Consider the following 24,571-nt stretch of genomic DNA (forward strand, 5'->3'; position numbering starts at 1 on the left):
ACATACTTTTTTCTCATCTATAGAATGGGGATAATAAATAAAACTTACCTCTTAGGACAAGGTTGATAAAAGGTAGAAAAATTGTTTACTAAAGTACCTAACATTTAGTAACCTCTAAATAAATGTTAACTATTAGTTTTTTCTTAATTTTAATTTTTAAGAGAGGATATATTTATAGCCTAATAAAAATGTACAACCCTGGGGAGTACAATTTATATTATATTTTATAATTTCATCCTCTAGAGCACAATACAATAAAAATTGGATGGTGTCACCAGAGTTGTATGAACAGTAACCTTAATGAATTTTTTTAGACCTTGATAGTTTTTATTTCACACATACTTGGCACTGTAAACAAGCTTCTATTTCACATGTTTTTCCTTGGATCCGGCTAAAACTCTACTATAAATTTCTACTGAAATCTATAACTAACTAAAACAATAAATAATCACTTTGGTTTTTTTCTTTATTTTTAATTTTTTATTTAAATTCCAGTTAGTCAACATACAGTGTAATATTAGCTTCAGGTGTACAATTTAGTGATTCAACACTTCCCTACAACACTAGGTGCTCATCACAACAAATGTGCTCCTTAATTCCCATCATCTGTTCTGCCCATATCCCCAACCACCTGTCCTCATATAACTATCAGTTTGTTCTCTATATTTAAGAGTCTGTTTTCTTGGTCTGCCTCTCTCTCTCTCCATCCCCACCATGCTCACTTTTTGTTTCTTAAATTCCACATATGAGTGAGATCATATGGTATTTGTCTTTCTCTGACTGACTTACTTTGCTTAGCATAACACTCTCTAGCTCCATTCATGTCATTGCAAATGGCAAGATTTTATTCTTTTTTATGGCTGAGTAATATGTATGTATATGTAATACATGTATACATGCATTATATGTATATATACGTATATATGTGTATGTATATATGTATACATATATATGTATATAAGTATATGTATATATGTATGTGTAATATGTGTATATACGTATATTCCACTATATATATATAATATGTGTATATATATATATTTATACACACCCCATCTTTATTCATTTATTAGGTGATGGATGCTTGGGCTGTTTCCATAGTTTGGCTATTGTAGATGATGCTGCTATTGGGGTGAATGTATCCCTTTTAATTAGTATTTTTGTATTCTTTGGGTAAATACCTAATAGTGTAATTTTTGAACTGTAGAGTATTTCTATTTTTAACTTTTTGAAAAACCTCTATGCTGTTTTCTATAGTGGCTTTACCAGTTTGAATTCCCACCAACATTGCAAGATGGTTCCCCTTCCCCTCACCAACACGTTTTTTCTTGTGTTGATTTTGGCCATTCTGACAGGTGTGAGGTAATATCTTGTTGTAGTTTTCGTTTGTATTTCTTTGATGATTCTTGATGTTGAGCATCTTTTTCATGTCTGTTGGTCATCTGGATGTCTTCTTTGGAAAAATGTACGTTCATGTCTTCTGCCTATTTTTAATTGGATTATTCATTTTGGGGTTTTGACTCTTATAAACTATATATTTTGGATACTAACCAATATTTTTCAGATATACCATTTGCAAATATCTTCACCCATTCCAGAGGCTGCCTTTTAGTGTTACTGATTGTTTCCTTCGCTGTGCAAAAGCTTGCTATTTTAATGAAATCCAATAGTTTATTATTGCTTTTGTTTCCCTTGCCTCAGGAGACATCTAGTTAAGAGGTTGCTATGGTCAATGTCAAAGAGGTTATTGCCTGTATTCTTTTGATGGTTTTCTGTCTCACATTTAGGTCTTGCATCTATTTTGAATTTGTTTTTGTGTATGGTATGAGAGAGTGGTCCAGTTTCATTCTTTTGCATGTTGCTATACAGTTTTCCCAACACCATTTGTTGAAGAGACTGTTTTTACTATTGGATATTCTTTCCTGCTTTGTTGAAGATTACTTGACCATACAGTTGTGGGTCCACTTACGGGATTTCTATTCTGTTCCACTGATCTATGTATCTATTTCTATGCCAGTAACAAAATATCTAGATTACGACAATTTTGTAAATAACTTGAAGTCTGGAATTTTGATGCCTCCAATTTGCTTTTCTTTTTCAAGGTTGTTTTGGCTGTTCGGGATCTTTTGTGGTTTTATACAAATTTGCAATTGTTTATTGTAGTTCTGTGAAAAATGCTGCTGGTGTTTTGATAAGGATTACATTAAATGTGTAGATTGCTTTGGGAAGTATAGACTTTTTTTTTAAATGTTTTATTTATTTATTTTTATTTTATTTATTATTTTACTTTACATCCAAGTTAGTTAGCAGTAGTGCAACAATGATTTCAGGGATAGATTCCTTAATGTCCCTTACCCATTTAGCCCATACCCCCTCCCACAACCCCGTCCCAAACCCTCTGTTTGTTCTCCATATTTAAGAGTCTCTTATGTTTCATCTCCCTCCCTGTTTTTGTATTATTTTTGCTTCCCTTCCCTAATGTTCATCTGTTTTGTATCTTACAGTCCTCATATGAGTGAAGTCATATATTTGTCTTTCTCTGACTAATTTTGCTTAGCATAATACCCTCTAGTTCTATCCACGTAGTTGCAAATGGCAAGATTTCATTCTTTTTGATTGCCAAGTATACTCCATTGTGTGTATATATATATATATATATATATATATATATATATATATCGTATCTTCTTTATCCATTCATCCATCGATGGACATTTGGGCTCTTTCCATACTTTGGCTATTGTTGATAATGCTGCTATAAACATGGGGGTGCATGTGTCCCTTTGAAACAGCATACCTGTATCCCTGGAATAAATACCTAGTAGTGCACTTGCTGGGTTGTAGGGTAGTTCTATTTTTAATTTTTTAAGGAACTTCCATACTGTTTTCCAGAGTGGCTGCACCAATTTGCATTCTCACCAGCAGTGCAAAAGAGGTCCTCTTTCCCCACATCCTTGCCAACATTTGTTGTTGCCTGAGTTGTTAATGTTAGCCATTCTGACAGGTGTGAGGTGGTATCTCATTATGATTTTGATTTGTATTTTCTGGATGATGAGTGATGTTGAGCATTTTTTCCTGTGTCGGTTGGCCATCTGGATGTCTTCTTTGGAAAAGTGTCTATTCATGCCTTTTGCCCATTTCTTCACTGGATTATTTTTGTTGTTGTTGTTGAGTTTGATAAGTTCTTTATAGATTTTGGATACTAACACTTTATCTGATACATCGTTTGCAAATATCTTTTGCCATTCCATCAGTTGCCTTTTAGTTTTGCTGATTGTTTCCTTTGCTCTGCAGCAGCTTTTTATTTTGATGAGGTACCAATAGTTCATTTTTGCTTTTGTTTCCCTTGCCTCCAGAGATGTGTTGAGTAAGCAGTTGCTGTAGCCAAGGTCAAAGAGGTTTTGCTTGCTTTCTCCTCGAGGATTTTGATGACTTCCTGTGTTACATTTAGGTCTTTCATCCATTTTGAGTTTATTTTTGTGTATGGTGTAAGAAAGTGGTCCAGGTTCATTTTTCTGCATGTCACTGTCCAGTTTTCCCAGCACCATTTGCTGAAGAGACTGTCTTTATTCCATTGGATATTCTTTCCTGCTTTGTCAAAGATTAGTTGGCCATATGTTTGTGGGTCCATTTCTGGGTTGTCTATTCTCTTCCATTGATCTGAGTGTCTATTTTTGTGCTAGTACCATACTGTCTTGATGATTACAGCTTTGTAATACAGCTTGAAGTCTGGGGGAAGTATAGACTTTTTAACAATATTTATTCTTCCAACCTATGAATGTGGAATGTCTTCCCATTTCTTTGTGTTGTCCTGAAATTTCTATCATCAGTGCTTAATAGTTTTCAGACCATAGGTCTTTTGCTTCTTTGATTAGGTTTATTCCTAGGTATCTTATGGTTTTTTGGTGCAATTGTAAATGTGATTGATTCTTTAATTTGTCTTTCTTTTGTTTTTAAGTTTATTTTGAGAGAGAGAGAGAGAGAGAGAGAGAGAGAGAGAGAATGAGAGAGTGAGAGAGAATGAGTGGGGGGAAGGGCAGAGAGAGGGGGAAACAGAGGATCCAAAGAGGACTCTGTGCTGACAGCAGAGAGCCCAATGTGGGGCTCTAGCTCAGGAGCCTTGAGATCATTACCTGAGCAGAAGTCAGAGGCTTAACCAACTGAGCCATTAGGGCACCCCTTAATTTCTCTTTCTGAAGCTTCATTATTGGTGTATAGAACTGCAACAAGGGTGCCTGGGTGGATCAGTTGGTTAAGCTTCTGACTTGGACTCAAGTCATGGTCTCACAGTTTGTGAGTTTGAGCCCTGCATCGGGCTCTGTGCTGACGGCTCAGAGCCTGGAGTCTGCTTGGGATCCCATGTCTCCCTCTCTCTCTGCCCCTCCCCCACTCACAGTCTGTCTCTGTCTCTCTCAAAAATAAACATTAAGAAGATTAGAAAAAAAAGAAATGCAACAGATTTCTGTATGTTGATTTTGTATCCTGTGGCTTTACTGAATTTGTGTATCAATTCTAGCAGGTTTTTGGTGGAGTCTTTAGGGTTTTATGTATAGAGTATCATGTCATCTGCAAACGGTGAAAGCTTTACTACTTCCTTGTCGATTTGTATGCCTTTTGTGTCTTTTTGTTGTCTGATGTGTGGCTGTGACTAGGACTTCCAGTACTATGTTGAACAGAAGTGGTGAGAGAGGACATCCCTGTCTTGTTCCCGACCATAGATGAAAAACTCTCAGTTTGTTGCCAGTGAGGATGATATTAGCTGTGGGTTTTTCATAGATGGCCTTTATTATATTGAGGTGTGTTCCCTATAAACCTATTTTGTTGAGAGTTTTTATGAATGGATGTTATACTTTGTCACATGCTTTTTTCTGTATCTATTCAAATGGTCATATGATTCTTATTCTTTCTTTTTTAAATCTGGTGTATAGGTTTGATTGATTTGTGAATATTGAATCACACTTGCATCCCCACAATTATTCCCACTTGATTGTGGTGAATGATTCTTTTAATGTCCTGTTGGATTCAGTTTGCTAGTATTTTATTGAGAATTTTTTTCATCCATGCCCATCAAGAATAGCCTGTAGTTTTCTTTCTTAGTTGATTCTTCATCTGGTTTTGATATCAGGATAATGCTGGTCTCATAGAATGAATTTTGGAAGTTTTCCCTCCTATTGTATTTTTTTCAATAGTTTGAGTATAAATAATCACTGTGATCCTCTTAAACTTAATAACAAAGAAGAAAAATATAATTATTCATAGTCTCTGGCATGAAATTGACTGGCTTGAAAAAGATAGAGACTAGAGTTAACCCTCGTTATTTGTAGATGTAACATTTTAATTTTAGATCAGATTTTTCCAAATAAGTGTTTGAAATTTATAAACCAAAAGATTTTAAAACAGTATTTGTAGAAATAAAAGACACAAGATGATAGAAGTGAATGCATTCTATGGTCAAATATGTTGGAAATTTTTCTAGTTAAACAAATCAAAAAAGTTTTCTATATTGTAGAATTTCTCAGATTTCTTATTCTAAGATGTGTTAAAAAGGGTATGTACCATCTATATTTCCTAAATAATTTAGTTTAATGATCAACTTTTTATTCTACTCTATACAGATTTCTTTAAAGGAAAAATTTATTGCTTATTTCAGATTGTTTAGACTACTTATATAAAATTCCCAAAACTTATGACATGTAACAATTTACATTTTTCTTCAGACCAGGAATTTGACAAATGGAAGATTTAAAAATAGGAGCAAGACTCTTTCTTAACCAGTGACCTAGGCTAGTCATTTACTTGGTCGTTGCCTCATAAAATATTTCTGTTCTTACTTTACTAAAACATAAACAGTAGCTAATATGAATTTATATGGAAATTCATTCCTTCATAAAATATGATTATAAAATAAAAAGCAAATGTTAATGATGTTTGTATAAATGAAAACAAGGCAAGGATTTCTAATAAGGGTGGTTCTTAAGATTAATAAAGATGTTTTAGAGATGTAGTAGTTCTTGGCCTACTAGAACTATGATGTATATTTAAGGAAATTTCTGTGAACAATCCATAGGTTCAGGTGAATTGTGTACTAGTTATTGGGTAATTACTTTATTCTCTTGGGCAATAATTCTATTTATCTCAAGCTGGCAGGAAAGAAATGATAATAGCTATTTGCTGAATGCAACATTTAGAATAAAATTTATATTATGCTTGCCCTAAGGCTGTTTCCCATGTATCAATAACTACAATATTATCTTGGATGGTGCTACAAATTTTGGTTCTTGATTTATGAATAAAGCCAATGTGCAAAAGTATTGTCAAATGCATGACCAAACAAAGACCGTTAATAGTAGGGTCTTTTACCTCATCCATCTACTTAAAAGTAAACATTTTTGTTTGTATCTTTGTTTTGTTTGTTTAAAAATTAAAGTTATAATTATTTTTTTATTTTTTTAAGTTCTAATTTTGAGATAGCTGTAGATTCACATAAAAATGTTAAAAAATAATGAGAAATTCCATGTGCCCTTTATTCAATTTTCCCCAATGGTATCACCTTGAAAACCTATAATATAATATTATAGCCAAGATATTGTCCTTGTAAAAGTCCAGATATAAGACACTTACATATTAAACTAGCCTCACATGAGGGATGTTGGGCTGTGGTTTTCTTTCTTTCCCCTTTTTTTAAATGATATTTTCCTGTCAGCTTTATGTTATTGATTGATTTCTAGTTTGATTCTATTTTCGTAAAAGAACAGAATCTGTATGATTTCAATTCTTTTAAATCTATCAAGGTCTGTTTTATGGTCTAGGATGTGGTTCATCTTAGTATATATTTTCTGGGCACTCAAAAAGAATGTTTATTCTTTTGTTGTTGTGTGAAGTGTTCTATAAATGTCAATTGGGTCTTTTTGGTTAATGATGATGTGAGATCTTCTATATCCTTGTAGGTATTCTGTCAAGCCTTATCAATTTTTATGAAAGGGGTATTAAATTCTCCAACTATATAATTGTGGATTTGTATGTTTTTCCTTTCAGTTTTATCAACTCTTGCTTCATATATTTTGGAGCTCCATTGTTTGGTGCATACATATTTAGGATTGCTATGTCTTCTTGGTAGAATGACTCATTTATCATTATATGATGTTCCTCTCTGTCATCTCAGTGTTAACTATCTACTAATGGTCTTTTCTCATTCAAGCATGAAAGTTTCTTGGTGTGATGAGTGATTTGTGTTTGAAACCTAAACATTTTGGGTATTATGTTTTGAGACTCTTATCTTATTAAATCTTCTGTTTTAACTGGCTTTCTTTGCTTCAACTCCAACAAGGGAAAGGGAAACAAATATTGCCCCGTAACTGCTAGGTGGGGATAGAAGTCCAGGTTATCCATTTGACCTGCTTTCCATGAAGCCTCTATACTTTCTGGCTTTGAAAAGTAGGAATGCCTCATTACTGCCCCCCACCTGGCCTCCACTCATAACACAGATTAAATGGCCTCAATGTCACTGGGTAGTAGTGGAGGCCCTGCCTCACCATAGGTGTCCTTTGACACCAATCCAACAGAGAAGGAGAGTTGCCTTTTTACTGCCAGGTGGGTATGGAAGTGCAGGTTCTCTGCATCACCTTCATGTAAGATAGGGGGAGTGGTTCCTTACTTCGTGGTTGGGATGGAAATCTCTCTCTTTTTTCTTTTTAATTTAAATTCAAGTTGTTAACATACAGTGTAGTCTTGGCTATAGGAGTAGAACCCAGTGATTCATCTCTTACATATGACACCCAGTACTCCTCCCAACAAGTTCCCTGTTTAATGCCCATCACCCATTTAGTCTATCCCCCCACCCACCTCCCATCCAGCAACCCTCAGTTTGTTCTCTGTATTTAACAGTCTCTTATGGTTTGCTACCCTCTCTGTTTTTAACTTATTTTTCCTTCCCTTCCCCTATTATCATCTGTTAAGTTTCTCAAATTCCACATATGAATGAAATCATATGATATCTGTCTTTCTCCAACTGACTTATTTCACTTAGCATAATACACTCTATTACATCCACATTGTTGCTAATGGCGAGATTTCTATCTTTTTCATCACTGAGTAGTATTCCATTATATATATTATGTATATATATATATATATACACATGTATACGTGTATATGTATATATATACACATATGTATATATGTATACGTGCATATGTATACATGTATATATATGTATATATGCATATATATATACATACACACACACACACACACACACACACACACACCACATCTTCTTTATCCATTAATCAGTCAATGGACATTTGGGTTCTTTCCATACTTTGGCTATTGATAGTGCTGCTATAAACATTGGGGTGCATGTACCCCTTCAAATTAGCATTTTTGTATCCTCTGGATAAATTTCTAGTAGTGCAATGCTGGGTCATAGGGTAGTTCTATTTTTAATTTTTGAGGAACCTCCATAATGTTTTTCCAGAGCGGTTGCATCAGTTTGCATTCCCACCAACACCACAGAAATACAAACAATTATAAGAAAATACTATGAAAAATTATATGCCAACAAACCGGAAATCTGGAAGAAATGGACAAATTCCTAGACACCCGAACACTACCAAAACTCAAATAGGAAGAAATAGAAAATTTGAACAGGCCCACAACCAGCAAAGACATTGAATCTGTTATTAAAAATCTCCTAACAGATAAGAGTTCTGGGCCAGATGGCTTCCCATGGAAATTCTACCAGACTTCTAAGAAAGAGTTAATACTTATTCTCCTCAAACTTTTCCAAAAAAATAGAAATGGTAGGAAAGCTTTCAAACCCATTCTATGAATCCAGCATTACTTTGATTCCAAAGCCAAAGACCCCACTAAAAACAAGAATTACAGGTCAATATCCCTGATGAAACTGAATGAAAAAATTCTCAACAAGATACTAAAAAATCAAATTCAACAGTACATTGAAAGCATATACTAACAAATCAAATTCAGCAGTACATTAAAATAATTTTTCACCATTATCAAGTGGGATTTATTCTTCTTACTCAGATTTCTCTGATACCATGCAGCCAGGGGATTGGGACACAGTACTAATCTGATAATGATGGAGGTCTAGTCGCCCCAACCAGACTTTCTTTCTTCTCTCTCTCTCTCTCTCTCTCTCTCTCTCTCTCTCTCTCTCTTCCTCTCTCTCCCTCTCCCTCTCTCTCTTTCTATTTCATTTTGTTAAATTTTCTTTCTTGCTGTTTAAATGGAGTATACTGATTATTGCCTAAAAGTTTTCTGCCCTATTCCTTGACTTTTGGCTACAAAGAGCAAGTTTTTGTTGCTTTTTAGTTTGTTTTTGTCTTTGTCTAAACCTCTTGCTATTTTCAGGCTTCTTCAGCAATAGATCTTGGATATATGAGGTGAAAAGAAAGCACAAGGGACTCACTAACATGGTCAAGAGGTCCCAGGGTCTCTAGCTAGTCTGCCTTATCTTCACCATTCATATTATTCTGTTTTATATACATATACAGAGATTTAAGTTGTACTTAGAGAGAGGAATAGAGAAATGTATATCTACTCCACTTTCCCATAAGTGGAAGTCTATATACTTTTTTTTGTTTATTGACTGTCCTTCTTCTGTATTTTGGCCATCTAAAAATCCATTGTTTTTGCACAAAGATTTCTTCTAACATACCCACTCAGAGTGGAGTGACTAGTGTTGGACCAGATAACAGAAGCAGGATTGGGAGTGTACCTCCCAGTCAGTGACCAAAGTTCTGCTATGTCTTTGGTAAACTAGAGAAGCCAGAATGGGACATACATATGTCATACTTCTGCTACAGTCTGAAGTATGATAATTATCTAAGAGAAACACTTGTGCCATTGTTTGTGTTGAGAACTGAAATAACCATGCTTTTTAGGGAATCCATTTCTACTGGAATGTACAATTGTGAAACAAACTATGGTTATTCAGACTTAAGCATTTGGCAGACATTTTCTTGATATTGAACTAAATAAGTATGTCACTTAAAAGAAAATAACTGCTGATATTTTTTGCCAATGATACAATTTGAGCTTTCAAGCAAAAATAGAATTTTGAAAATTTTGATTCTATCACTATAAGCTCAAGAGCTTCTGAATACTTGAAGACATTTCTGATGAGATTACTGGTGGTACTAATGAATGTGATTTTTTTGATATTATGTAATGAGATATTTCAAAATTTGACAGATCTACAGGTCTCAGCGAACCAATATTTTGAAAATGACCTATGATTGATATTACAAAATAAATAGGGTGAAAAATCCACTCACGATGTAAGAGAGATTTGAGTAGAATGTAATGTAACAAGTACAAAAACTTCATTTATATGGTTTCCGATTTGACAGCGCAAATCAGCTTTTAAGAAATTACCACTTGTTGAGTTTTAGTATACAAAAATAGATCTGCAATTATCAGAAAATGTTTTTAAAAATACTTCTCCTTATTCTAATTTTATATCTGTGTGAGGCTGAGTTTTCTTCATTTTACAACTAAACTCCATGTGATACTACTGTTGAGTATAGAAATAGACATATAATCCAGATGTCTTTTTTTCACAAAAAAATATAAAACAATGCCATGTTACTTTTTATTTTTATAAAATATATTTAATTATGTTACTTATATGAATGTAATGAGTAAAAATTTTGTTATTTTAATGAATAAATAAATGTTTTCAAATTTTTCTTAGTCTTAGTTTTAAAAGTAGAAATAAATATAACCCACATTAACAAAATCTTACTGGAATTCTCCATATTTTGTATGAGTTGTAAATAGATACTGCAGCCAAAATAGTTTAGATAACAAAGCAGTCCTACGTGAGACATAGTTACTTTGTCTTTGGTATGTTGAAGTCTCTCAACTCATATTTGGTAGATAAATAAAGGTATAAAAATAGACTATGCCTAGAATAGGTGCTCCTTAAGCTATAGAAGCTCCTTAAAGATCTTCTGGGACCTTAAATGGAAAATAAGATTATCCTTTAGCAAACAGCCATTTTCTCCAGCAGTGAATCCAAATGATGAAAAAATAAATAAAATCTCTCTATTATGAATAAATACATTTAATGAAGACTAATAACCTTGCTAAATTATAAGGGAAGTTGGGATAACTAAGATTACAAATATGGGAGTAGGGAAAAGGAAACATTTCCTGTGTATATAGTAGAAGCTAGATGTGTGTACATTCTCACAGTAGCCTAAATAGGTAATTATTAAATACACTTTTAAAACAAGGAAGAAGATGCTAGTAATGTTAAAACTGATACTAAAACAAATTGCCATATTCTTTCAAAATCAGTGTCTCAATCTACTTTATAGGGCCCTGCCCCAATCTGGAAAATTCTTCTCTCTCTTTCTCCACTGCAGCTTTCCAATGGCTCTTGCCAGTACATAATACCAACACCTCTTAATTCATAGCAAAGATGACACATGCCTTAAATAAATTACTTTACTTTCTCAATATTCACATTTGACAAGGACAATTTGCATTCCAGTACAACTAGTTGGAGGGAGTAGAAACAGAAGAATCATTCAAAACTATATAAATATATAGGGCCCGACATGCTAATTTTTTCTTTTCTTTTCTTTTCTTTTCTTTTCTTTTCTTTTCTTTTCTTTTTTACAGAGAGATCTCTGAGATTATCACAGTTGTTGCTAAAAGTTTACTGAGCATCAAGCAATAATATCCCCAAACTATAAACTATTCTGTTTTTAAGGTTTTGTTTCCTGAAAAAAATAAAATAAAATAAAACTGTGAGTTTCTACTACCCAAATGTCTGAACAATGTCATTGAGCCTAAAGAAATCTATGTCCACAAAATTTAAAATGCCCCCTAATATTCAAAAATCAGTTTCTAATAAGTGATCACTGCATCCTGGTTAGAGAGTTTCTAATGGCCAGATAAAATGCTTTGGAAAACAAGGCTCTGATAAAGAATTTAACAGGCATTTCATATATAGGGATTATGCTTGACTTGTTTTTTGTGAACCTAGTACACAAGTATTAACTCTTCCCTGAGCATGACTTCTGCCTTGGATCTCTTAAAACATATGTATATAGCAGTCCCTTATTTTATTTCAGGCTTTTTAAAAGGTAATGTTATATCCTGGTTAAAGAAGCACATTCAAAGCAAACCCACTTGGAAAGTTATACACAGGATACTTGTCTGAATTTCCTACATTTATTAGAACGGTCCTATTTTCCTTGCAAACTTGAGGTGAGGAGAAAAGAGTCTATCCTTTGAGCCAAATGAGTTGAATCAGTTCATTCAACTGGAAGGAGACACATTGATTCCTAAACTCACTGGAATAACTACTTAAAATAATGCTTTAATCAGTGAATAATAAACATCAGAGGGCTGTTGTGAGGATTAAATCATCTAACATGTGAGAAATGAGATTGTCTGGCACACAGAGATTTTTTAATGGTATTATTATGATCAGGAATATTGCCTAATCAGAATACCAACAAGGTTGCCAAGGTGGTAATTCTGGGGAATTAAATAATCCAGGCTTGGAAAAGTTTTCTTGGTCTTAGTTCCTTAATACCTTTCACCTCTGTTCGAAGTCAGTGAGCACCAATCTATACCAAGCTCTTCAGCTTTCTGATCCCCCAGAATGGGTAAGGATGTGCCCGAGAGGCCTGGAGCCTTCCTATCACTAGAATGTCCCACTCCACTGAAATGATCTCTTTGGCATTAAGATTTACACAGTTAGTCTCAATGGGATTTAGTTGTTGAGTCTGTGTAATCATTTCCGGATGTCCTAATAAAGTCCATTTCTCAAGCAGAGACTGAAAACTAGGTCATTCTCTGAGACTTCAGTGTGACTGGCTGCTGGTCTTTCTCTTCAAATATGCAGTTATAAAACATCATTCAAAATTTCAAAACTTCCATTTTCTTTTATTAAAGCCCAGAGCTTATTTTTTACTTTCTTGAACTGCTGAAGTCCCAGCAAATGAAGAGGTGATATACTTCCCAGGGATGTGTCTGGCAGTCACAAAAAAATAGAAAGGGTTGAAAGTCTGCTGGAAAGGAAAGTTCTGGATAATCATAATAGCATTTATTTTAGAAGAGCCATCATAAGAAGATAAACTAGATTTTTTAATGGTGTATAGATTGAGAAGCCAAAACAAGGACTAATTATGAGAAATCAGTGGGAAATGTTTTTAGAACCATCCTCAATGTGTTGTGCACCTGTCTGTCTCACATTTGGTTACCAAGAGCTCCTGATACTCTATACTCTAGAGTATAAAAAAGTTGCTCTCCTCTAACCAATTCATCTCCATCTCAGTCTCCATACCTGAAAACAAGCCATCACCATCCATCATCCCCCCAACAGCATTCTGCTAAGGCTGCTGGCTTCATACCTTGCTGACATATAGAGAAGATCATGTTAACTTCCTGCTGGCCTCTCCTGACCACATTGTCTATAGCAATGTTTCACAAAACAAGGTATGTTAGATGTATTCTTAAAGATAGGAACATTATATCATGAGTTTTAAACTTTGGGTTTTCAAATATATCTCTTTTACAGGGAAGCTATAAGAGACATTTACTTGGAACAAACTTTAGTTTCTTAATTTCCCTAGGGATCTGTGGGCATATTTTTAGAGGTGTATAAGTTTTTTTCCTCCAGAGAAGATTGAGAAACAAAGGTATACATGATGTATTCTAAACCCTTTATACTTCTTATTTCCCATTTCAAAGTTAATATTTTAGCCATATACAACTTCTTATTTTTTTTTGGTAGCTAATTTCACACTTTCACACCTCTGTTCCACTGCACATGTTGTTCCCTCTGCTGGAAATGCCTCTTCTCTTCTCTTCTTGGTGAATAATTATTGATATTTCAAGATCTAGGGTTTTTTTTTTGTCTTCTAAGGAAATATTTCTCGTTTATCTTTGGTTCCTACCTCACTGCATACTATCATATTGTGTTTTCCCCATGTATTCATATGGCGTTTCCTCATTAGATAGTAAGCTCCTTGAGGTCAGAAACTATGTAATTGTCATCTTTGCATGTCTTTGTATGTTCATAATTTACTATAGTACCAGGATCATAGAGGGCTCTTTAAATGGAATAAAACTAGGTTTTTTCCATCAACCTGGAACTTTTTTTCTCCCACATGTGGTAGGTTAGTCCTTGTCTTTGAATAGCCACATAAGGATATTGTCATAGTGGCATCTCAGCACAGTATGGGATGTTGGAGTGAATACACAGAGAGTTGTCTTTCTTCTGTACATTTCCATGATCCTAAGTTGTGCTTAGGGTTGTGAACACAACTTTAAGTTAGAATTGTTTCTTGTTCTTGCGCCTTCCTCTCTTTTGGGTAACAGGAGCTGTCCTTTCCCTTGTCCCCTTGTTTTTGGGAATCCCCTGAAAAGCTATTTATCTCAAGAAATGCTATCTCTGGGTCTATATCAACAGTATTTTCCCACCTTTCTCCCTCTTTATTTTTCTACTACATCTAGCCCATCATGACCTATTTTCTCAGGAGTCAGTCTATACTTAGTTTCTAAGCTGATTGTCAGAAAAACTAATCAGTGATAACTGAGTTGTCAACAACTAATCCAAGTTTAACATAATTAATTATGGCTGCCATTTTTTGAAGAAATATCATAAGTTCCTTACATGTATTTTATCATTATCCTTACACAAACCCCATACATTATTATTCATAGCTACATTTTAAAGATGATAAAACTAAAGCCCAGAAGTAAAATAACTTATTCAAAATAGTATGTCTAGGAAGTGGTGGGGTTTGAATCAAATTCCAGTCAGTTTGATTGCTTTTAACCTCTTTGCTAAACTGTTGGTTCTCCGTTAGCCCCCAACACACATACCACTGCCAGTTTTGCATTAGCAGTATTATGAACCTTGAAGTACAAGACACGATGGGCAGATATTTGGACATGAGAAGATCCTTCTTTGAATCTAATAGTCTATATAGCATGGGGACAAACTTTTTAGCCAAATCTGAAGACTGCCTTTTATAATGCAGACTTATTTGTCTTTGCTTTTTCTAGGAACATGAATCTCTTTTACACAATTCACAAGTGGTACATTTTCAATATTTATTTCAGCACTTATATCTAGGAAGAAAGCTGAGGTAACATAAACTACTTCAGTAGTTGAAAACACAACAGTTCCTCCATCCCAGGACTGGCTGCAAGAATTTGTTCAATGGGATGGAAATTACACACATCTCAAAAAGCTAATAATAATCAAAGGGCAGCAATAACCATGGGGTTCAGTAAAAACCAACAATTCCATTCCACCTGTGTTTACTGACAGAGCAGAATGCAGTAGTTGTCTTTGCTCCTGCTTCTCCAGTCCTGTTCTCCTCACAGCCATACTCACTTGAGCTCCAGTCCTGCTCTCCTCACAGCTATACTCACTTGAGCACTCCTTGCAAGCCCAGACATCCCATATCCTTCCCTATCCTGGTTTCAAAATGTGTCCAGTGAGCAAAACTTACTCCCAGATCTGTTTCTTATATCCTTGCCCACTGAAAGTAACCATTGTTTCTAAAGAAATATGACTGATTCTAAGCCTGAGGGAGTATGGTACAAGATGATTCTAGAATACATTTCTATACCAGAAAGAAAGAAAATGCCAAAAACAATAGTGGGGGTGTGAAACAGAGGCATAAGAGCCAGCTTAAGGCGTGCCCACGGGTGAAATCTGGGACCATTTGAGCATAGAGATAATTATGCACCTTAATTAATTATATATTATTGAAAACAAATTGAAAGTCTTTACTTCATACCATAGATATATTGATATCAGTATACAGTTGATAGATAGGAAAGAAAAGGAAGGAGGAAGGAGGAAGGAAAGAAGGAAGGGAAGAAGGGAGGAAAAAAGGGGGGCTCTTGCTAACAGTAGAATCCTAAGTACTGACTAATAAATGTAAAGGGAGTGCTGAAGTTGGAAAGTCATCATTTTGTAACCATCAATGGAGGGTAACTTCAGGAGAAAGCAGAATATTTGCATTATATCAAAAATTTCCCCATGTAGTCAATTTATTATATTGAAAGAGAAAAATTAGTAATTATAGAGTGGAGAAATTGGACCACACCTGGAGCAGATGATCAAATTAATATCACCATTGTGAGACAGATGGTTGCCCTGTGCCTCCAGATGTGACACCCTCTTAGAAAGATGCAAAGTCACCTTTGTAGAATTCTGGATAATAATGTATTTCCTGGATCCAATCATGAGGAAATATAAGACAAACTCAAAACAAGGAAATTTTATTTAAAAATTGAGGAAAGGGGGTGCCTGGGTGGCGCAGTCGGTTAAGCGTCCGACTTCAGCCAGGTCACGATCTCGCGGTCCGTGAGTTCCAGCCCCGCGTCAGGCTCTGGGCTGATGGCTCAGAGCCTGGAGCCTGTTTCCGATTCTGTGTCTCCCTCTCTCTCTGCCCCTCCCCCGTTCATGCTCTGTCTCTCTCTGTCCCAAAAATAAATTAAAACGTTAAAAAAATTTTTTAAAATTGAGGAAGGGACTGCATTCCCCCCACATGTCAATCTTATTTAAAAAATCTGTAGAAAATATTTCAAAGTGAAGGCTAAGGAGACATGACAACCTAAATGTTAACTGCCCCTACACTGGATCTTGTTACAGACAAAAAAAAATTTCTGTAAAGGATATTATTAGGCCTATTGAAAAAAAATGGAAACATTAGATTAGAATAAAGCATTATATAAATATAGAATTTACTAAAGTTAATAACTAGTCTGTGGCTATGTAAGAGAATATTCCTACTCTATGGAAAAATACACCGACAAATCCAGGGGTAAAGTGTTCTAATTTATACAACTCACCTTCAAGTGGTTGAGATTGGGAGAGAGAGAAAGAAAACAAGATATAATGTAAACAGTAAGTGCATATAAGTATATGTGTGTCTTTTGTACTGTTTTATTGCTGTAATTTTTCTGTAGGCTTAAAATTATTTCTGAATAAAAGTTTAAAGAAAAGAGTAAAAAAAAAATGTGCCCTTGATCAGGGAACATCTTTGCTGATAGCTCAGATCAACATTTTCTAAGATTTTCCCACTGGTATGTTGGCAACATACAATGTGGATAAATAACTAAGTGGTAGGTTATGCAATTTGAAGTGCCTTAGGTTTTATTTTTGTACTCAGTTATCAACTTATCAAACACCTATTATGTGCCAGATAACGTGCTATGATATGCTTTTTTTCTCCTCCTCAAGAAAGCATACTAGACTAGATGTGAAAGAGAATAAAATACTGCAAAAAAAAAAATAATTCACAACCATACTTTATTAATAGCAGCAAATTCTTTGTGTAAACCTGATGTTCTGCACTTACCTCTGTGCATTAGAAACTCATTTAGAAGCCACTATCTGAGTTGACACAGCTCAAGCCACTTTCTTTTTCAGACTTGAGACCCAGAAAAGTTTCACTCCCCTACCTTATTTCTGGGACCAGCCCATGTTCCTTAGTGACAAAGTTCCATGCTTTCTCACTGCTAGGAAATCTGCCTGAAAAATGTATAAAGTACCTCTGTTCCCTTAAGTATGCAGCCTGACTATGCAGTGTCATTAAGACAGAATTTGTAGTTTTGATTTCTATTTCCCTGATGATAAGCGATGTTGAGCATTTTTTCATGGGTTTGTTGGCCATCTGGATGTCTTCTTTGGAGAAGTGTCTATTCATGTCTTTTGCCCATTTCTTCAGTAGATTATTTGTTTTTTGGGTGTTGAGTTTGATAAATTCTTTATAGATTTTAGATACTAACCCTTTATCTGATATGTCATTTGCAAATATCTTCTCCCATTCCATCGGTTGCCTTTCATCATCAGGGAAATACAAATCAAAACCACAATGAGATAGCACCTCACACCTGTCAGAATGGCTAACATTAACAACTCCGGTAACAACAGATGTTGTCAAGGATGCGGAGAAAGAGGATCTCTTTTGCACTGCTTGATGGGAATGGAAACTGGTTCAGCCACTCTGGAAAACAGTATGGAGGTTCCTCAAAAAATTAAAAATAGAACTACTCTGTGATCCAGCAGTTGCACTACTAAGTATTTATCCAAGGGATACAGGTTGCTGTTTCGAAGGGGCACAAGCACCCCAGTGTTTATAGCAACACTATCAACAATAGCCAAAGTATGGAAAGAGTCCAAATGTCCATTGATGGATGAATGGTTAAAGAAGATGTGGTAATATATATACAATAGAGTATAACTCGGCAATCAAAAAGAATGAAATCTTGCCATTTACAACAATGTGGATGGAATTAGAGGGTATTATGCTAAGCAAAATCAGTCAGTCAGAGAAAGACAAATTGATGACTTCACTCATATGAGGACTGTAAGATACAGAACAGATGAATATAAGGGAAGGGAAGCAAAAATAATATAAAAGCAGGGAGGGAGATGAAACATAAGAGACTCTTCAATATGGAAAATAAACAGAGGGTTACTGGAAGGGCTGTGGGGGGATGGGCTAAATGGGTAAGGGGCATTAAGGAATCTATGCCTGAAATTATTGTTGCACTATATGCTAACTAACTTGGATGTAAATTTAAAAAAGAAAAAAGAAAAAAAAATGTAGTCCTGTTGTTAACCTCTGGCAAAGTCCAATGGGACACCCAATCCTCCCAAATGGTGACTGCCAACTTGTGTGTGAAACTTTGTCCCTTGTGTGTACCCCTTTATCCCAGCATATAGTCTCTTAGACACCTTGGAACCATGCACTGCCTTCTTATATTATTGAAGGTACAGCTTGATATGTTTATGGCTCACCCTCAAGAAACTCTCAATCCACTCTGGGTCATCAGAATACAATGGAAAGGACTCTGGGATCTTGGCACTTGACAATTTTCAGAACAGGTTTAGCTCTGTCACTTAATGAATGAGTGGTTATAGCCAAGTCATATAAAATCTCTAGTCCCGTTTCCTCTCTTTAAACTAGAAATAATGGTGCTATCTTCCTCAGAGGATGGTTGTAAGAAGTGAGATAGTGCTATACAAAATGTTTGACATGGTGCCTTGCAAATAGTGATTAGAAGGAAAATGTTAATCATTAATATTACTTTCGGAAGATAAACATAATTTTTATTTTAATGGCTAGAAGCAGAATTCCTCTTTAGGGTGATATAATTCTCGTTTAAATTGCTTCTTGGGGAGAGCAAGGCCCTGAGGTTGTGGATTAGAAGGAAACAGGGATATGAAAGACACAGTAAAATTATTCTGTATAGTTGAGCAACAGAAGTTGGATAAAACAACAATTACAATGACAAGAAAATAAGGCAAAAAGGTTAAGACAAGGGACGCCTGGGTGGCTTAGTAGGTTAAGCACCCGACTCTTGATTTTAGCTCAGCTCATGATCTCAGGATTGTGAGATGGAACCCTATGTTGGGCTTCGCACTGAGTATGGTGCCTGCTTAAGATTCTCCCTCTCCGTCTCTCTCTCTGTGCCCCTCCCCCACTTATTCTCCTTCTCTCTCTCTCTCTCTCTCAAAAAAAAAAATAGCTTAAAAAAAGTTAAAAGTAAAGAAAGGAGAGAAAGATTTATTTACATGGTAGTGTGCCAAAGAGTTTTTTAAGAGGTGGACTGTTTAATGTTGAGTTGTCAACATTGCTACAAGTTGGCCACCTGTCTTCCCAAAACTCCTATTAAATCTATGACCTAAGTGAATGTTCCTGGCTGGTTAGTTGGTTTTTGTTTGTTTTTTATAGTTTGTTTCCATAATGCATATTGAAGTGAAAAAATTGGGTTTCATGACTGGAACAGCATTGAGCAGAGAGGAATGAAAAAGTGCTGAAGGAAAGAGCAAACAAGACTGAGAACTTTGTAGGAGAAGGACCTAGAAGAGCCTCTGAGAAGGAATCTCTGACAAAGTACAAAAATTTTAAGGGGTAGTGGAATGGCGACTTAACCTGACATATAGGTTTTATCCTTATTAGAGGTAAGAGAATGGACTTGCCTCAACGAGCCTCATTCCTAAAGTATTTTAAAGTAGATAAAATACTAAGACTTGCAAAATATGATAGATCCACAGTCTTTTATCTATAATTCCAAAATACAAAATGGTCTGACAATGTTTCGTTTAGCACCAATACTCTGTTAGTGAAGAAACTTGACCTTAGTCACCCTGAGGCTGCCAACCATCTTTCTTTATTGCCATGGTGGGTGTATTCTTACATCTCGCTGAAGAGTTATATGTGTTGGATTATGGTGTGCTGCTCAGACTCTGTGAGGATTATTGGCCACATAGGCAATAGGCCAATTTCCTTATTCAGAAAATTCTGCCTTCTTAAACATATCTGGGACCAGGGTTTTGGATAAGAGATTCTAAACATGATTCAGAAAAACAGAAGAAATTTTAAATGAGTGATAAATGGGAGTTACCTTCCAGTGTATTCCTAAAGCTGAAATTGGCAGCTTTATCCATGGAATCCGATTCATATTGTGTCAGACTTAGGCAAAATTCCACATCAGCAGAGGAGGGGAGCCTTGGGGTCCTGGCTTTGTCATGGTTTCCGGGATTGCGCAGTAATGGTCCCTCTGGAGTTCCATCACATAAAGCCTGACGGCTATTGTACTCCTCCAATCGGGTACAGATGATCTACACAAAAACCTTTATGTTAAAGGAGTTGTGGCTAGAGATTATCATCAAGAGGTTCATATTTTTAAGTAAACTGTTGACAGGCATCTGGGTGGCTCAGTCAGTTAAGCGTCTGACTTCAGGTCAGGTCATGATCTCGCAGTTTGTGGCTTCGAGCCCCTCATAGGGCTCTGTGATGACATCTCAGAGTCTGGACCCTGCTTTAGATTCTGTGTCTCCCTCTCTCTCTGCCCCTCCACTGCCCACACTGTGTGTGTGTCTCTCTCTCAAAAATAAACAAACATTAAAAAAATTAAACTGTTGAAGGAAGCAGCCCATCTGAGGGTTGCAGGGCAGCGTAAGCAGTGAAAGTTAAAATCTAGAACAGACTTCTAGTCTTGCATCTAATTAAGAAAATGAGTCAAATTTCCTATGTCTCATCTATAAAATGGGGATACTAATAACTACTGCATATAATTTTGTCAAATATTTATTTGATGAGAAAATTATTTTGACAAACACCTGTTAAACATCCATTGTGTGACTTTGCCAGTTGTGTGCCCATGAAGCTAGCCCTGGTACTGAGTCACATCTGTGCCATCACTTGTTTTCTCTGTTTATATGTCTTCTCTTTTGGCTCTAACAAGTTTCATGGCTTACATGGCAAATACATGATAAGAACTCTCTACTTCTTAGCTCTGCTTCAAAACCACTACTCTGAACTCTGAACTTTGTTTATCCATCTTGGACTTTTTATTTCAGTGTTATCTCACACATATCTCAAATGGAACATTTAAAATCCAAAAATCTGTTCCTCTCTCTACGTTTCTTATCACACCAACCATCCTGCTGCTCAAACCAGAAGCCCATGAATCATAATTTTTAACCTGGAGAGTAACTGGTGAGTTTTCATTTGTATTTTATTCTCTTATGTCTTTCACATTGAGATCATTAACCAATTGTTTCAATTCTACCTCTAGAATATAGCTTGAATATGGGAATTGCTCTTCAATTTGCTTACAAATTGTGTGATCTGACTGCCAAAGTCAGATTGGCTACCCTTCTCTGGGCATTACTTGGGCTTCTCCATGCTGTGACTTTGTTCATGCCTAAGCACACTCACTCCTTGCCATGGGTCTGGTGTCTGACCTCATCCTCAAGGCTGAGGCAATATTACAGAAAAAACAGACATGAGGCACCTGGGTGGCTCAGTCAGGTAAGCGTCCAATTCCTGATTTTGGCTCAGGTCATCATCTCATGGTTAGTGAGTTTGAGCCTCACATAGGGCTCTGCATTGACAGTGCGGAGCTTGCTTGGGATTCTCTCTCTCTCTCTCTCTCTCTCTCTCTCTCTCTCTCTCCCTCTCTCTCTCCCTCTCTCTGTCCCTCCCCTGCTCATGCTTTCTCTCTCTCTCTCTCAACATAAATAAAACTTCAAAAAGAAAAAAAAAAAGAAAAAAGACACTGTCAACCCTGACTTCAAAAGAATTCGAAAGAATCTGACTCTTGGGGCTCCTGAGTGGCTCAGTTGGTTAAGTGTCTGACTTCGGCTCAGGTCATGATCTCATGGTTTGTGATTGTGAGTTTGAGCCCCACCTCGGTCTTTGTGCTGACAGCTCAGAGCCTGGAGCCTGCTTCTAATTCTGTGTCTCCCTCTCTCTCTGTCCCTCCCCCACTTGTGCTCTGTTTCTATCAAAAATAAATAAATGTAAAAAAATAAAATAAAAGAATCTGACTCTAAATATGAATAATTTTTATGAATCCTTCATTGAATTATTTTGTGTATAGTTTCATTTATATCTAGGCAGAAAAATAAGCTATGATAAAAAATAATTCACTAAATAAGTTAAAAGGTGCCCTTTCAGTATAAATGTAAAATAAAAATTCTAAATGATTAAAAATATCACATCATAATTTAATAGGCATTTATTTTTTTGCCTCAATACTATATAAATTATTCATCTTAAAATCATTGATGCCTTAGATTTGGTGAGAGCAATGAACTAAATAGCAAGATATCAATCCTAATTCAAAACAAACATGAAGGAGAAACCACCCTGCCATCACTGATGGTTCATAACAAGCACATCCTTCCACAGGATGTCTGTGCCCACTGAGTAGGTAAGATTATTTGCCAAATTTAGACTCCATTTACTTTACACTCCCTTAATAAACAATATCATCTCCTTTAGAAAATGTGATCTCCACGAGGACAACTTTATTATTGTTGTCGTTATCATTATTAATCACACAACCTAGAATAGAGCCTCAATAAATTTGATGGATGAATAAACAAATCAATGGATGAACCAATGAATCTTCAACTACACACATGTTAAACACCCTTTTACCCTCGTTCTGTTGATACTGACCTCTGCCCTAGAAGACATTTTTTAAAATATATCCTTTTTATTAAGTGTGTATTTGGCCCTATTATGTTCCACACCATGAGGAAGGCATCTCTGTGTACATTTTTAAAACTTCACACATGTACTTCATAGATTTATATGATTTTATCCGTACTTGAATGATGAGGAAGCTGAGTCTAAGTGTGGGAGAGTACAAAAGTAGCATCTAAAATCCTGTCTTATGGGGCACCTGGGTGGCTCAGACAGCTGGGTGACCAACTCTCGATTTTGGCTTAGGGCCTGTAGTCTCATGGTTTGTGAGACTGAGCCCTGCGGAGCCTGATGCAGGCAATATTTTAGAAGTGAAAAGCCTTCCTGGTCACTTGTTTGCACCACAGTTAAAAATAATCAAGACAGTCAGTCTCCTGCTCCAGTGAGCTTGCAATCTATAGAAACGTAAAGGCAAATTAAACTACCGTGAGCTAGAACTGAAGGAGCCATGCCTCCTAGGAATGGCTGCTACTGTGTTAAATAGAGACACTTCAAGAAGCTTTTAATTTTTGGTTACTAAGACATCACTTATGAATTGAAGCGTTGTATGTTGGAAAATAATTGGACTCCAAAGTTAGGTAGGTAGGGGCTTCAGTTCTGGCTCTGTTGCTTACTAGCAATGTGTCAATGAGCATGTTATTTAGACTTGCTAATCTTCTCAACTGTAACATGAAATCATACTAAATCTAACAGGAAATAAAAGTATATAACATATTAATGTATAATTCATATATATTATATTAATAATGGAATAAAATAATAATAGGAAGCAGCAGGTTTTTTTTTTTTACCCAGAAAATGTCAGCTTCTGGTTTTCCTCACACTTTACAACATTCCTCAATCCTTTTATCCACGCATAATTGAGAAATAGATCTGTTGGGTAACTTGTCTAAGGTCTTATGATATTTAGAGCCAGAGCTAGAACATTAATCCACAGTCCTGATTCCAAATTTATATATCCACTGCATTTATTACTGCCTGTAAGTGGCTTAGGAGTGGTTGACTAAAGCTAACTTAACTTTTGCATTGATTATAATATATTGCATTCCTTTATAATGTTGATTAGATATCACGGCAGGTAGATAAACAAAATCATATACATCCATGTTTGAATAATAAACCATCTCAGGATATTTTCAAAAGATCCTACTGCCTCAAAGACTCCTACAGCTGACTCGTTTAAATTAGAGAGGTTTGAATGGAACTATTTTTGCTGAAATGCCAACTGTCAAGTGACTAAGTGCTCAGATGACTGGATGTATTAGTAACGAGGAGGAAATCTACCCTGGTTCCAGAAATAATTTGAAAAACTTAATCCCAAATTATCATCTTTATATTTGATACAGGAGGAGAGGCAGGGAGGAGAAACTGTTAGCACAATGGTTAGGATCATGGAGATTATAGTCAGACATGCTTTCCAATATTGACTATTATTAGCTACATGACCTTGTGCAAATTACTTAAGCTCTCTGAGTATTACAGTTTTTCATCTGCACATGGGGATTATTACAACTTTTTAGGAAGGATCAAATAATTTAACATATGCAAAGCACTAA

The 24,571-nt window shown here is 35.7% G+C and overlaps 1 protein-coding gene across 2 annotated transcripts in view; it reads right to left on the reverse strand.

The window, feature by feature from the left end:
- Positions 1 to 24,571, reverse strand: part of TYR (tyrosinase) — a 106,169-nt gene that overhangs the window by 74,930 nt on the left and 6,668 nt on the right. For both annotated transcript variants that reach the window (XM_003992642.5, XM_045038634.1), the window contains exon 2: positions 20,422 to 20,638. In XM_003992642.5, coding sequence (XP_003992691.3) covers positions 20,422 to 20,638 — 217 coding nt within the window. The remainder of the gene's footprint in view (positions 1 to 20,421; positions 20,639 to 24,571) is intronic.

The sequence above is a fragment of the Felis catus genome, chromosome D1 (genome assembly GCF_018350175.1).
Source record: "Felis catus isolate Fca126 chromosome D1, F.catus_Fca126_mat1.0, whole genome shotgun sequence".
NCBI lineage: Eukaryota > Metazoa > Chordata > Mammalia > Carnivora > Felidae > Felis > Felis catus.